Here is a 12,730-nt window from a genome sequence, read left to right as displayed (position 1 = left end):
CCCATTATCTTATATTGTTCACCTAACTTACTTGTTATAACTGATTGAGATTTAAAATTATTAATTCATTTTTCTGTTTATGCCTGCATATTCTTTCATCACTGTATGAAGACTTGTTGCATGCCACTAAGCAGGCAGCCCTGATTTATTTACTAAAGCATCAATGCAGTGCTTAAACAACAGCTTTACTTACACAGGAGATTTTTCACCCTCCTCTCCCCTGCGCATCGTTGCACTCTGAAACCTTTCCAGAAATGAGGTTAGCCAAGCCACTGTTTGCACTAAAACAGGACCATCCCAGAAATGGGGTGGCTGAAGAAAGCGAAGTAGGCCACCAACTTTCCCTGCCAGATTGCTGGCTGTGACTGTCCCACAGGAACGCTGTCATGCTGGTTATGTGACAGCACCCGGAGCTCAGCTGAGATGAGCAGGTGTCATTGTCACGGCTGCTGGGGACATTTGCTGGGCTCGTCTTTGGGAGTGAGGGTCATGCAGAGCTCCAAATGAATCGCCTGCTCAGACCCATGCAGGTCAAAGCAGGGGGAAATTGCTGCTGCAGCCTGTGCTGCCATGGCCCTGCTGGAGACAGGGCACCTGTCCAACCTTTTCCCTCGGAGATGAATTAACACAGAGGATGCAATCCCTCATGTGCAGCTACCTAAGTACTGCTGAAACGAAGCAAAATGCACTGGCATAGACACTGCCTCTTCTTGGGCAGAGTTGGTAGGATAAATTTTAGTAACTCGAATTCTTAAATTTCTGTCTCAGCCACGGTTGTTCATGCACCACTGTGTGTATGAACAGAAAGACAGACCCCTTGCACCTCTTTCAAGGTCTTATTCTTCCGTACATCCATGTTCCTGGTCCTACAGCAATTTCTTACTAAAACACGTAGCAACACAGCCCATCTCCCTCGGTGTGCGACTTCCCTGGGGTGAGCGGCAGCTGGACCTTTGGAGCTTGCACCCCAAACCATGAGGGCAGTGCTCCACTCGCACCAATGCGGGGGTCTGGGACCCTCGGTATGTTCGGTGTGTGCTGCCTTGTGCCGGTGTCACACACGGGCCGGTGTCACACATGTGCTGCTGTCAGCCCCGCCCGCCTGCGTGCGGAAACACAGGATTTCGACCACGATGTTTCGTAAAAATTTGGCAGAGTTAATGTGCAAACTGAATTACTTGAAACCCCCACGTTTTATACAACCCACTCTCACAGTCTTGCCTATCGTCTGGCATTTGTGGGAGAGGATGAATGAGCAGCCTCACAGCTGCTGCCGGCTGCACTCCCCGGGCTGCAGCTTTGCTGAGGGCTCTCAGCTCGGTATCGGGGGTTCAGGCAGACCTTGTCACCAGAAACAGCAGAACTTCGGCCATTTAGGCGAATGTCACCTAAGTAAAACAGTTTCTTCGCCGAATACGAAACATGCAAGTCAGCTTTTGCCCTGAAGAACGGGGCCGGAGCCGGGACCGGGACGAGCGGAGTCCTCGGGGCCGCCCCGTCGGCAGCGGGGCGCGAACCCGCGGCCCCCGGCCCTCCGGCCGCGCGGGGCCAATCGGCGGCCGCGCTGGTGACGCGGCGGGGCGGGCGGGGCGGTCGGCGCGGGGCCGGGCGGAGGCGGGCGCTGCCGCCGCGGGAGCGGCACGGGCGGGCGGAGCGGGCTGTTCCAGGAGAGGGAGGGCAGCGGGTCGGGTGCTTTGGTTGTAGTCTGGTGCGCTGGGGTTGCCAGAGACCCCGTGCAGACTGCTCCACGAGGACCGGCTTGACGCTCGATCCCTTTTGCAGAGACCCGTCTTTTCCCCCCTTGTTTTTTCGGGGTGCGCTTTGCCCAGCGCCGCGGGCGCCCGCTGCCCTGAGCGCTGCCGTGCCGGGAGGCGCGGGGGGCCGGGGCCGCGATGCGCAGAGATGGGGCCTCTGGCTGCTCACGCATGGGCTCGTAGTGCCCGCTCGGCGCCGAGTGCCCGGGTGCCGGGGAGGTGCGTGTAGGAGAGAGGCGCCAGTAGCGCTGGATTTTATCCCGGTGTAGAGGTGCAGGCAGACAGGGGTTCAGGTGTGTTGGGGAGTGTTTGGTTTTTTTCCCCGTCTCGTTGCCTACATCAGCTTCTTTGCCCCTTTCCCCCCTCCGTTTTTTTTTTTATTTTTGGGTGAGGTGGGAGCCCGGGGTGTCTGATTTTCCTTCAGCTGAGCAGTGCAGTTGCAGCGGTAGCGGTGAAATCCTGCTCCTCCTGTGAGATCGAGCCAGGAAAATGGAGGCTGTGATAGAGAAGGAATGTAGTGCGCTCGGAGGGCTCTTCCAGACCATCATAAGCGACATGAAGGTAAGAGGCTGAGGGGTGTGGGGATCACAGGGGAAGGGAAGCGTCTTCCCACCTGGTCCGGCGAAACTTCGCCCCGGGCGGTGCAGCCGCATCGGGGGTTGGTGGCGGCGCGACCGCCCCCGGCGCTGGGGGGACGCTGCCCGGGGCTGGGTCCGGCGGCACCGGCCTGGCACAGCGGCTCCCTGGCATCACACCCAAGCTTTGGGGCTTGCCCGTTGGTTGCATGACACCACCTCTCCCTCCCTCCTCCTTCCCTCTTTTCTCTATTTGTCCTGCTCAAACATGCAAGCTGTTACCTTGCACCAGGGTCAGCGATTTCCAAGCCTGCCTCTTTCTTTTACAAATATTTTTATTCTCCTTTTTTCTGCCCTGGTGTGGGCTGTCAGATGGGTAGCAGAATGAATGCAGCGGGGCGGGAGCGTGGTGCGGAGGAGCCGGGCACGGAGCATGTCAGCCGTGGGGTGGGGCTGGGAAGGGCAGTGTGAGCATTTCGGTGCCAAGCTGATGGGCGCGATGGAAAAAAATCTCTGCCTGGAGATGCTCAAAAGTTGATGCGTGCTCGAATTAAAATTGCGGCTCAGTCGGTTATGTGGTATTATTTTCTGTCTGTATAAGCTCGTGGAGGTGGCATTTCCTTCTCTCTGTGAATGGATGCAAAGGTTTCAGGTCCTGGGTCTCTCCACCAGAAACCTAACTGTGCCGATCCCGTCTCTGCCAAAGGGTCCTTTTGAGAGAGGCGCTCCCGCTCTATCCTTGGCAGCCAAGGGCACTTCTGCAGGGCTTTCTTTGGGTGAGCGGGTGCCTCCCACCCTTCTCTCGTGGAAGTAAATAGCGTAAAAGCGTTGCTGTGTTCTGCCCGTCATGTCTCCCCCAAACCCCAGGGCTGGAGGCGCCCAGCCTCCGGCACACGGCCGTACTGCAGAATACTGCAGTGTTCCCCTGGACAAGGGCAGCTTGTCTCCCTGCCAGGGCCGGCTGGGAAGGATGCAGTTGTCGGGAGATGTTGAGGGACGTGTCAGATAATGGGGAGCTGCCGTAATTTAAAGGCGGCAACCGTGCACGCTGCGCTTTTCCCAGCCAGGGCACGGGATTTCTCTGGGTGTTTTAATCCATGCAGGGCTGGTGAGCAGTGAGGGCTGCGGGAGAAAGAGCTGCCAGGTAGTATTAGAGGACAGGGTCTGCTCTAAAAGGGAGCCTGGCAGAGATGAATGGCTTCTAGTGTATTTTTTTGTTTGCACTAGAAGTTATTTTTTGGCAAGTGTTCATATGCAATGTCCTCTCAGCAGATCTTAGGAGACATTTAATTAAAAGTGTGGCTTGTCAAGAGCAGGCAGGTTGCAGAGAGGAGGGGGAGTCTGTATATCTGTCAAGACAATGCTGCAGACCTGGCAGTAGTGGTCCTCAAGCTCTCAACCCCCTTGGATTTTTAATAATGACTGCACTTTAAAATAAAAGAAACCCCCCAAAAAGCAGGAAACGATCACAAATCTTGGAATCATTTTAGTGGTCAGTGCAGGGAACAGGCAGGGGATGTTCTGTTCCAGATGAAGTGTGGTTTTGGGTTTCATCACAGAGGGACACCGAGTGTGTTTATTCTTTCCTTATTTTCATAAGTGATGCATTTGGTTTTTCTTGCTCTTAAGCCAGTGGGCCTCTGTGTGGATTCTTTTTTTTTCTCTTCTACGAATTGCTACTTGCATGGGAATGCTGCTCATCAGAAAACATGTTGACATGAATGTATGGAGATGGGCACAGGTGTGAATGTTTTTTTCTTAATGCTCCATAGTAGTGGAACCTGTTTTGTGAACTGGCAATTACTGAAGGGGGAGGTTTGGAAGGAATCGCTGCAGATCTTTAGCAGCATGGTAGTTGTTATGGTTAAAAAATCTGCTCGTTATTTAGCATGAGTAGAACAAAGAATTTTTACCTGTAGTTCGATTTGATGCAGCTGATGCTGTACTACTGATGAGATGCACTAGGATTCTTTGTGAATTGTGCACAAAGGAGCACAACGATTTCTAAGGAAAAGTAGCTATTTTTTGATAGTTAACCAGAACCTTTCAACTAATCATGCCTTTAGTAGTAAAGTGAAAACTAGCATTTGAAGTGCAGTTTCACGTAGTCAGATCTGTGTGGGCAGGCTTCTGGCAGAATCTTGGAGATGTTGCGTAGGGGTCTGCCCACGCATACCCAAGTGCACTATCTGTGCCTATTTCTCATTGCAGGCTGTGATCAAGGCCCCACATGCCCTGCAGTGCTGAGGGATTTGATGCAGCATCCGCCTTTTTTTTAACTAAATGGTTCACAGCTTCTTTTATCATATGTATTGCTCTACCTTAAACTTTGTTATAAAGATGGTAGGGTTAATCAACAGCTTAAATTACTCTGAAGTCTTGCCAGTGGATGCAGATGGGTGCTGCAGCTGAGGTGATGAAGATATAGTACATGTGGACTGATTTTTCTCTTTGTTCACAGTAACACAGAACTGGCCCAGGTGTACCTGCTGTTAATTTTGAGTTCTGCCTGATCTTACCAAGGTTACAGAAACTGGAATTACAGTTCTGAGCAATGTGATTGTTTCCATTTGTCTCCGTCTACCGTGTTAGATTTGAAACTTCATATGGACAATATATGTCAGTGTGACTAACACATCACATTTTTTGACAGCAAGATTGTCTCTTGCTGGCTGAGGTCTCTTGAATGTCATACAATATTTTTTCCATGTACCTCAAATTTCTCTCCACCCTCTACCAAAAATATTTTTGTGGCTAATACACACAACGAAACCTGCTCCAAAACAATTCAGTGTAAAGCTAAGTGATTTGGAGAAATGATGTTACTAAGTAAATGTAAGAACAGTTAATATACATCTCATTTGTACTGCACATTATGGTGTATCATAGAGTCACAGAATATTCTGAGTTGGAAGGAACTCACAAGGATCCAGCTCTTAGCACTGCACAGGACATCCCAACAATCCCACCAAGTACCTGAGTGCTTTGTCCAAATGCTTCTTTAAATCTGTCAGGTTTGGTGCTGTGACCACTTTGCTGGGGAGCCTGTTCCAGTACCCAAACCCCCTGGGTGAAGAAACTTTTCCTGATGTCCTACCTAAGCCTCTCCTGACACAGTTTCATGCTATTCCCTTGGGTCCTGTCACTGGTCTCCAGAGAGAAGAAATCAGTGCCTGCCTCTTCACTTCCCTTTGAGAGGAAGCTGTAGACTGCAGTGAAGTCGCCCCTCAGTCTCCTCCAGGCTGAACAGAACATCTGGAACTTCAGTCCCCTGACACGGGAAATCCATTTTTTCCATGCCAAACAAGTCTGATTTGCTGAATAATACGGTGGTGTACATGTTGACGGGGTTGTTTGTGTAAAATCCACAATGGGAACTGTACTTGGCCGTTGTGCTCTAGAATTGGATTTCTGTGCTTTGAGATTTCAGGATCTGATTAAAGAATCATGGGGGCATGTGTGCCCATCCCATCCTTATTTTGATCCGTTGTCCTAGCCTTGATGTTTCCTACAATACATCATTGAGCATGTGGCACTTATGATTTGTTACACCCTTATGCAAGATCTTTTTCAAAGCAATCAGAGTTTATAAAAACAAAAATAAAATGTGCATGTCCCCTCAGAGGAGTAGTCCTGTGTGCTACGTGCAGATGCTGTGTGACTTGTTTTTGAACATGGCAAATTTTCTGTAGCTCCCTGTGGGAAGGGAGTATTTGATCTGAATGGTTTGTAACTCATTTCTTGCTATTGAGAAATAAGATGCTGCAATGTGCTGTTAATTTCAATATCTCCTTTAGTGCAAAGGAAATCATTGCAGTTAATTTTTGAGAGGGCCTGTTGTGGATGGGTTTCAAAAGAACTTGTCTTCTCATGCAGAGTGGATTTTCTTTAATGCTTCTGAGTTGATTTTACATTCCTTTTAATCACCTTGTTCTCTGCTATGCTGAAGAAAAAAAACACCCCTGAAAACATTGAAATTGGCTGTGTTTGTAGTTCATCACTTGCTTGATGGTGTTTCTTTTGCTTTTAGCATTCTCTTTTATTTGTCTTGCCTCCTCTGCCAGCATGTGTTTTGACAGAGCAGGGGCTCGCTGTGTATGTACGGCACCTGACACCTGTGGGGTGGGCATGGGAGGAAAGTTGAGTAATGAGCAGTTGGATGAAGACAGGTTGTCTGTGACGTCATTTACCAAGTCAGAGGATTTACTAAATTTTTATGGGCCAGGTGTATATTACCAATTAGTCTCACTCATCTCCCTGCACGTGAGGGATGTGCAGGTATTGTCCTGAAACAAGGTTCCCAACGGATATGTGAGCTTTTGGAAAAGTTTATGCCTTGTTTATTTGTTTAGCTGAAAGTTTAATAAAATCAACTTTTTGCATCTGGCAGTAGCTTCTACTTTATTACTCTAGAGGAGATGCTGGGGCTCCTGGACTAGGCAGTGGTGCACCTTTTCTCTCAGCCATGCAAAGCTCTTCGTCGAAGCAGAAGAGAAAGACACGAACATATGGGCATGAGAAATATTTATGTTTTTGCAGCCTCTTATCTGCTTTTAGAAAGTGGTCTGTGAGAGCCAGCATTTTAATCTGGCTTTTGTAGAAGTTGGGACTGGGGTGGCCACATCAAGGATTGAGAGTTGTTTGTTAAGTAGCTCTCTTTGCTTACAAGGACATGGCCTTGTGATATTCACACAAATTATATAAACAGAGGAAAAAATATATGATGAAACAAATAGAACTGCTGAGACAATTACTACAGCAAGTACAGCTGCGAGTCCTTAGAGTTTATGTTCATCCAAGGAGTAGCACACATGTACCAGAGAACCTGGGCAAATTTATTTTACCGGGACATGTCATAGTGCAACAGCTCTTCCTCAGTTGTGCTTTATTTGAAGCTTGAGATATCTGTGGAGATTAGGAATGTTCAGTTGGATTATTTTAAGGGCTAATTTTAATCCAGCTGTTAAGGATGATAACTACTGTAAGAAAAAACAAATGTGTCATGTACTGGAACCGGCTGTGTTTAACAACTGTGTTGGTGACATTGACAGTGGGATTGAGTGTTGCCTCAGCAGGTTTGCCGGTGTCACCCAGCTGGGTGGTGCAGTCACCATGCTGGAAGGGAGCAGTGCCGTCCAGAGGGACTTGGACAGGTTTGAGAGGTGGGACTGTGTGAACCAGGGGAGACCTTATTGCACCTTGAGTACCAAAAAGGGTCTGCTTGGGAGTTGGGCAAGGGCGTGTAGTGACAGGGCAAGGAAGAATGGCTTCAATAAAGAGGGCAGGGTTAGGTTAGATATAAGTAAGACATTTTTTTACTGTGTGTTGAGAACAGATTTTCCAGAAAAGTTGTGGTTGCCCCTCCCTAGAAGAGTTCAAGGGCAGGTTGGATGGAACCCTGATCCTGGTATAGTGCAAGGTGTCCCTGCCCATGGCAGGGGGGTTAGAGCAGATAATCTGTAAGGCCCCTTCCAACCCAAAACGTTCTGTGATTTTCTGTGCAGCAGAGAGGTAGGGACAGGCTTGGAGAGGAAACACACCTGCCATGTTGCACTAGCATGTCCCTTACACAGCAGTCTTTAGGACAACTATCTGTTTCAAACCTAGCAAACTGGTGTTTCTTCCCCTCCACAAAAAGTCTGAAATTAGTTAATTTGGAGCTTTTCTTCCCACTTATTTTGTTCCTCAAAGGTTTTACCACCAAGGCACTTGAAGCATAGCTGGCTACTCTGATTTCTTACCCCTCTGCCTCCTAACAACCTGCTTGCTCAGGCAGTTGGTTTGTGTACACTGAAATTCTTGTCTTTTCCAAGCAGCTGCAGTATCTTTCTGTAAACATCTTGGAGGGGGAGGGATTGACATGCAGCAAAGGCTGAAAGATGATGCAGGAAGAGAGCCACTACATGCCTGCCTAGACACTGGGATTCAAGCAACAGGGTATAGCTGAGAACATACTTTGTCACAATTAGTTTATTTTTTAGGGACACATGCTTTCTTGATCCAGATACTCTTATGTGAGTGCTAACAATTTATACAACTGCTGAACATTTGCTACGTAAGTGTGTACAGGGCTGGCTTATCCTATGACATACCAGAGCAAGGATTTTTTAATATCTCTTAAGAGTACTCCTTTTGGACCTGGCAGGATGCCAAGAGCTGCACAGTAAAGTTTGTGAGATTCTAAGTGTGGAAGGAGTTGTGCAGTGCTGCATGAAACACAATTGACTGAAGAAATGTTGGAGAACAAGAAGTCTGTGTAATTGCAGGCTTAGTGCTGGTTAATACCTAACAGAGGGTGATATTCAGTGGAGGTTGCTGCTTCCTTCCCGAGTTCTGAGTGTGCATGAACTGAATCTAAATCTTTGTTATAAAATACCTGAAAAGCTCAAGTTTTTGGCAATTTTTTTTAAGTACAGAAGTTGAAAGAGTTGATGGAGTATTTTTGTGAATCTTTGAACACTATCTTCTGCATAGCAGTCTATGTGTTTTCAGCTTCTGAAGAGCATTTTTAAGGTTCCAGATCTATGCAGAGACAGTGTGGTCTTGAAGATATGCAGAGAGCAAAATAGGAACTATATCTAAAAAAGCTTTTTGGTCTGCTTCAGAGCATGCAAAGATGAACAGAGAAGTTTCAGTTAGTGTCAAAAAGAGGTTACTCTTCAGAATAAAGTAGTCTCTTTAGGCTACATGTATAGAAATGCATTTTCCTCTTCAAGAGTATATTTTCAATTTGAAAGTTATGTCTACCTTGATATTGTAAGGTGCTAGGCACTGCTTTGTTTGCTGGGATCTATGCTGACCTTTAAGGCCATTGATTGACTTCTTCCTGCTGGGCTGAGATAGCTTGAATGCCAAGATGTTTGGAAGGATTGGAGACAAAATGTCTAGTAACTTTGTGGCTAAGACCATGGCAGCTTTCATCTTCAAAGTGCTCTCTGTGTGACTTGGCTCCAAAGAATGGCTCCCATTTTACAGAAAAGCAAGCTATGGCTGCAGGTTTAGTGGCTTCTACTCCCTCCCCCTAGGACAAGAAGAAATTGGGTGCATCTACAACATGGAGTTAATGAGGGGATGTTGTTTAAGCTCCCAGTGTAATGAGTTTCTATATTCACATACACCCTACTTTGTTTTTACTGATTAAGACGTGTTGCTGTTCACCCCTGTGATAACCTGGTGTTTGCAGGCAGACGAGATGACATCTAAAAATGACTGATAAATTCTCAACAAAGTGTCCTGAACTCCTCTCCTGTAGCTGAAACTACAGAGCCTCTCTCAGTTTTCAGTGGAGAAGCCTCAATCATCTCAACCATAAGCTGATGGATCATGAGGAATTTGTGTCTTGTAGGGTTTTGTGTGAGCTCTGTACTTCTCACTCTTCTGATCAACAATTGTAAGTGTTATGTAGTTGATTTGAATTCTAGGATGCTAGCTGGATTACAGTCATCCTTTAACAAACCATTCTTGCAGGAATAGGCTTATGTTGGTGTCTACAATGCTACTGATGGGTGTGTAACTAGAGACACTTGGTTCATGGTACAGAAAGGTTAACATTTGTTCTCATTTTGTCTTCCACATAAACATCTTTTTTTTTTTTGCCACAAAAGTCACATGTGTGCTTTGTAATCTCTGAAGCCCTCTGTATAAAGGCATAATTTGGAATTTTTTGTTAATAAAGCTGTATTTGTGATGTCTCCTGACAATACCATCGATGAGCAAACTACATGGATAGTCATTGCCCATGAGCAAACCAAAGGTCTCATTTGGAGCTTGAAAGGGATTATTTATCTTCTCATGAATAAAATGGAAAGAAAGTAGCCTGCAATAAGCGTACTTGAATTTCACTGTCTGTCATGAGGCAAAGTTCAATAAGCATTAAAAACTTGGGTACCTGGCTGCTGCCTTTCTCCCAGTAGATAATTTTCTGGTAAACTCAAACGCTTGTTAGTAGTTTGGGTCCTGGAGATTATGACTGCTTGTGGGATGGATATTGTGTGGAGTGGATGGTCATAAATTAGGTTTTCCGCTTGCTTGGGAAGAAGTGATGAGACCCCAGTGGTGTAGGTGACGTTACCAACACAGGGCTGTTGGCTTGAGGCTGTCCTCTGTAGGTATTAACTTGACTGACTGCCTCCTAATATTTTAATTATCTTCGTTTTGATCCAGCTGAAATATTGTGGGTTTAGAAAATAGCTGCTGAGTATGTACAGTGGCCACTTAATGATTGAGTGGATGAAAGGCGGTATTGATGAGTCTCTGAGGAGAAATCTGCTATTCAGACTTGCAGGCTTGTTCAGACCTGCAGTGAAGAATGTGGAACTAAATGTTTCCTCTGGAAGACTACTTAATGTCCAGCTTTTTTTGATGTGGCATGGGATAAAAGGTCTCTAGAAGCTGTGGCTAGTTGTTTCCCACCGCCCCCCATGTCTTTTGAATAACTTCCTATGTTTAGAGAAGGAGAGACTGTATGTTTATGCATGATGTATTTTCTCACAGTATGAGTCTAACTTTTGTTTGCTAATTACCCAATCTTGGATTTAAACCATGAAGTGGCTGCTTTGGAGCTGAGTTTCTTCATCTTACAAACCATGAAACTGAGCTGTGGGCAGCACAGATTTGATGTGGTCCCTGTTGACATAGAAGGAGGCTCAAGAGTTGGATTTGTGAGCCAGGATGAGTTTTCATGGGTCCTTGCTATACTACAGGTTGGAGTCACGACCATAGAGCAGCTGGTATCCTCCACTGGGGATGTTTAAGCATGGGCTAACGCAGTGCAGGCGTTATTATAATACAAATTAAAGACTCCAGAGCTCTGACAACAGAATGGTACCAGACTTAATAATCAGACTTACTACCTCCCCCTTTAAATGATTAGTGAGATCTAGTAAATATGTGTGTTCTTGCAAAGTAGTGCTGCATTTCAGAGCTGCTGCTAAGGGAACTGGGCATTCTTTAGAGTTCTTCAGGTGGTTTGAGAATGTAGAAAAAATGGGTATCTGTGGTGTTGTTGTTGTTTGGATTTTTTACCCCAGTGGTGTGAATACCCTTTTCTGGACTTTCCTGACTGGATTTTAGTCTTGATTTTTTTCATGTCATTATCTGTTTTCTTTATTGTCCTAATGTACTATTTAAACTAAAAACTAAACAGTTTTGAAAATACTAAAGATCTGGTTCTGTGACACATCGAAGAAATACCCAGTTGAGAGGTTTTTTTAATAGCGTATGAGGTGTTTTCAGTAGTGTTTTGTTGCATAATTTTCAAAGTTGTGATAATGTATCACCTTGAAAAGGCAAAGCCTGGCATGCCTGTTTATACTATGCATGCTGAGGGAAACTAGTTTCTAATCCTGCCATTCCCTAAATAAGAAGCAGAAATAATGGAAGTAAATGTATGGATACAAGACTGTGATTTTAATTAGCCCTGCTTTTTTCCTGAAGGATAGTTACTGGTTAAATGACATCTTACTCTGATCTTTGATGTGCTTTTACTTTTTACCTGCATGTACTATAATCTCTCAGCCCCTGAGTCTGTACCTGTCTGCTCCCTGTTCAGTAATGTGTGTGTTCGGCTCTTGCTGTGAAATCCCATGAAGTTCATGTCTTTTGATACCTTTTCACTCCTGGCCCAGCACAAGATGAGAGTCCCTTTTGCTGACAGAGCTAAACTCAAACTTCCCCTATGCAAGGCAATACCTTTAGCTTAGACAGACAGGTGGGACTTTGAAGTCAGGTGGTCCCTTTCCTTGTCTTGTGGTGGTATTTCTGCAAGACCTCTATACAAATGTGTTAGTCTTCCTGAGAGAGTTCTAGTGAAAGGAAGCTGTCCGACCTGTTACCTGGTCTTATGACCCAGTTGAATGGGTTGTGCAATCTGAAACTTTTCTCCTGAAGCCAAACTGATTGTTTCTTGTCCTGCACCACTGGAAAAGAAATGATGGACAGCATCAGGCTATGGGATGCTATTGAAATCAGGACTGGGACTTGGCTAATTGAATTACCATTCCAATTATAAAAAATAGGGAGTAGATAGGGTAGATTTAGATTGGGCACAAATGGATTTTACACTGAAGGTGGTGAGACAGTGAAAAAGGTCGCCTGGAAAAGTTGTGGATTCTCTATCATTGGAAGTGTTCACGTTCAGTTCGGGGCTCAGAACAGCCTGATTTAGTAAAAGATACTCCTGCTCATGGCAGGGAGCTTGGACTAGATGGTCGTTAAATGTCCCTTCTAATTTAAGTGATTCTGTGATTCTGTGTATTTGAAATGAGGTGGGTAATACCAAAGGAGTAATGGAATAGGTTTTGTGTACACCTCTGTGTCATTCTAAAGAGTGAAGTCTCTCTTGCCAGCAAAATTCCTGTTTCAGTGTGTTGAAAGATTTGAGACTTTAGATGCAGCTTAGAA

General features: G+C 45.8%; 1 protein-coding gene across 17 annotated transcripts in view; it reads left to right on the top strand.

Moving 5' to 3' along the window:
- Positions 1-1,655: 1,655 nt before the first annotated feature.
- Positions 1,656-12,730, top strand: part of MTSS1 (MTSS I-BAR domain containing 1) — a 125,823-nt gene continuing 114,748 nt past the window's right edge. For 4 of the 17 annotated variants that reach the window (XM_088179158.1, XM_014870165.2, XM_088179093.1 and 1 more), the window contains exon 1: positions 1,659-2,315. In XM_088179158.1, coding sequence (XP_088035284.1) covers positions 2,244-2,315 — 72 coding nt within the window. In that variant the 5' untranslated portion in view covers positions 1,659-2,243. Of the gene's footprint in view, positions 2,316-12,730 lie in introns of all 17 variants that reach the window. The other 13 variants (XM_088179155.1, XM_088179148.1, XM_088179123.1 and 10 more) reach the window with 8 other exon arrangements.

This window comes from Sturnus vulgaris, chromosome 1 (genome assembly GCF_052056855.1).
Source record: "Sturnus vulgaris isolate bStuVul1 chromosome 1, bStuVul1.hap1, whole genome shotgun sequence".
NCBI classification, from domain to species: Eukaryota; Metazoa; Chordata; class Aves; order Passeriformes; family Sturnidae; genus Sturnus; species Sturnus vulgaris.
Note: the sequence above shows the minus strand (reverse complement) of the source record. Positions and strands in the feature narration are given on the sequence as shown.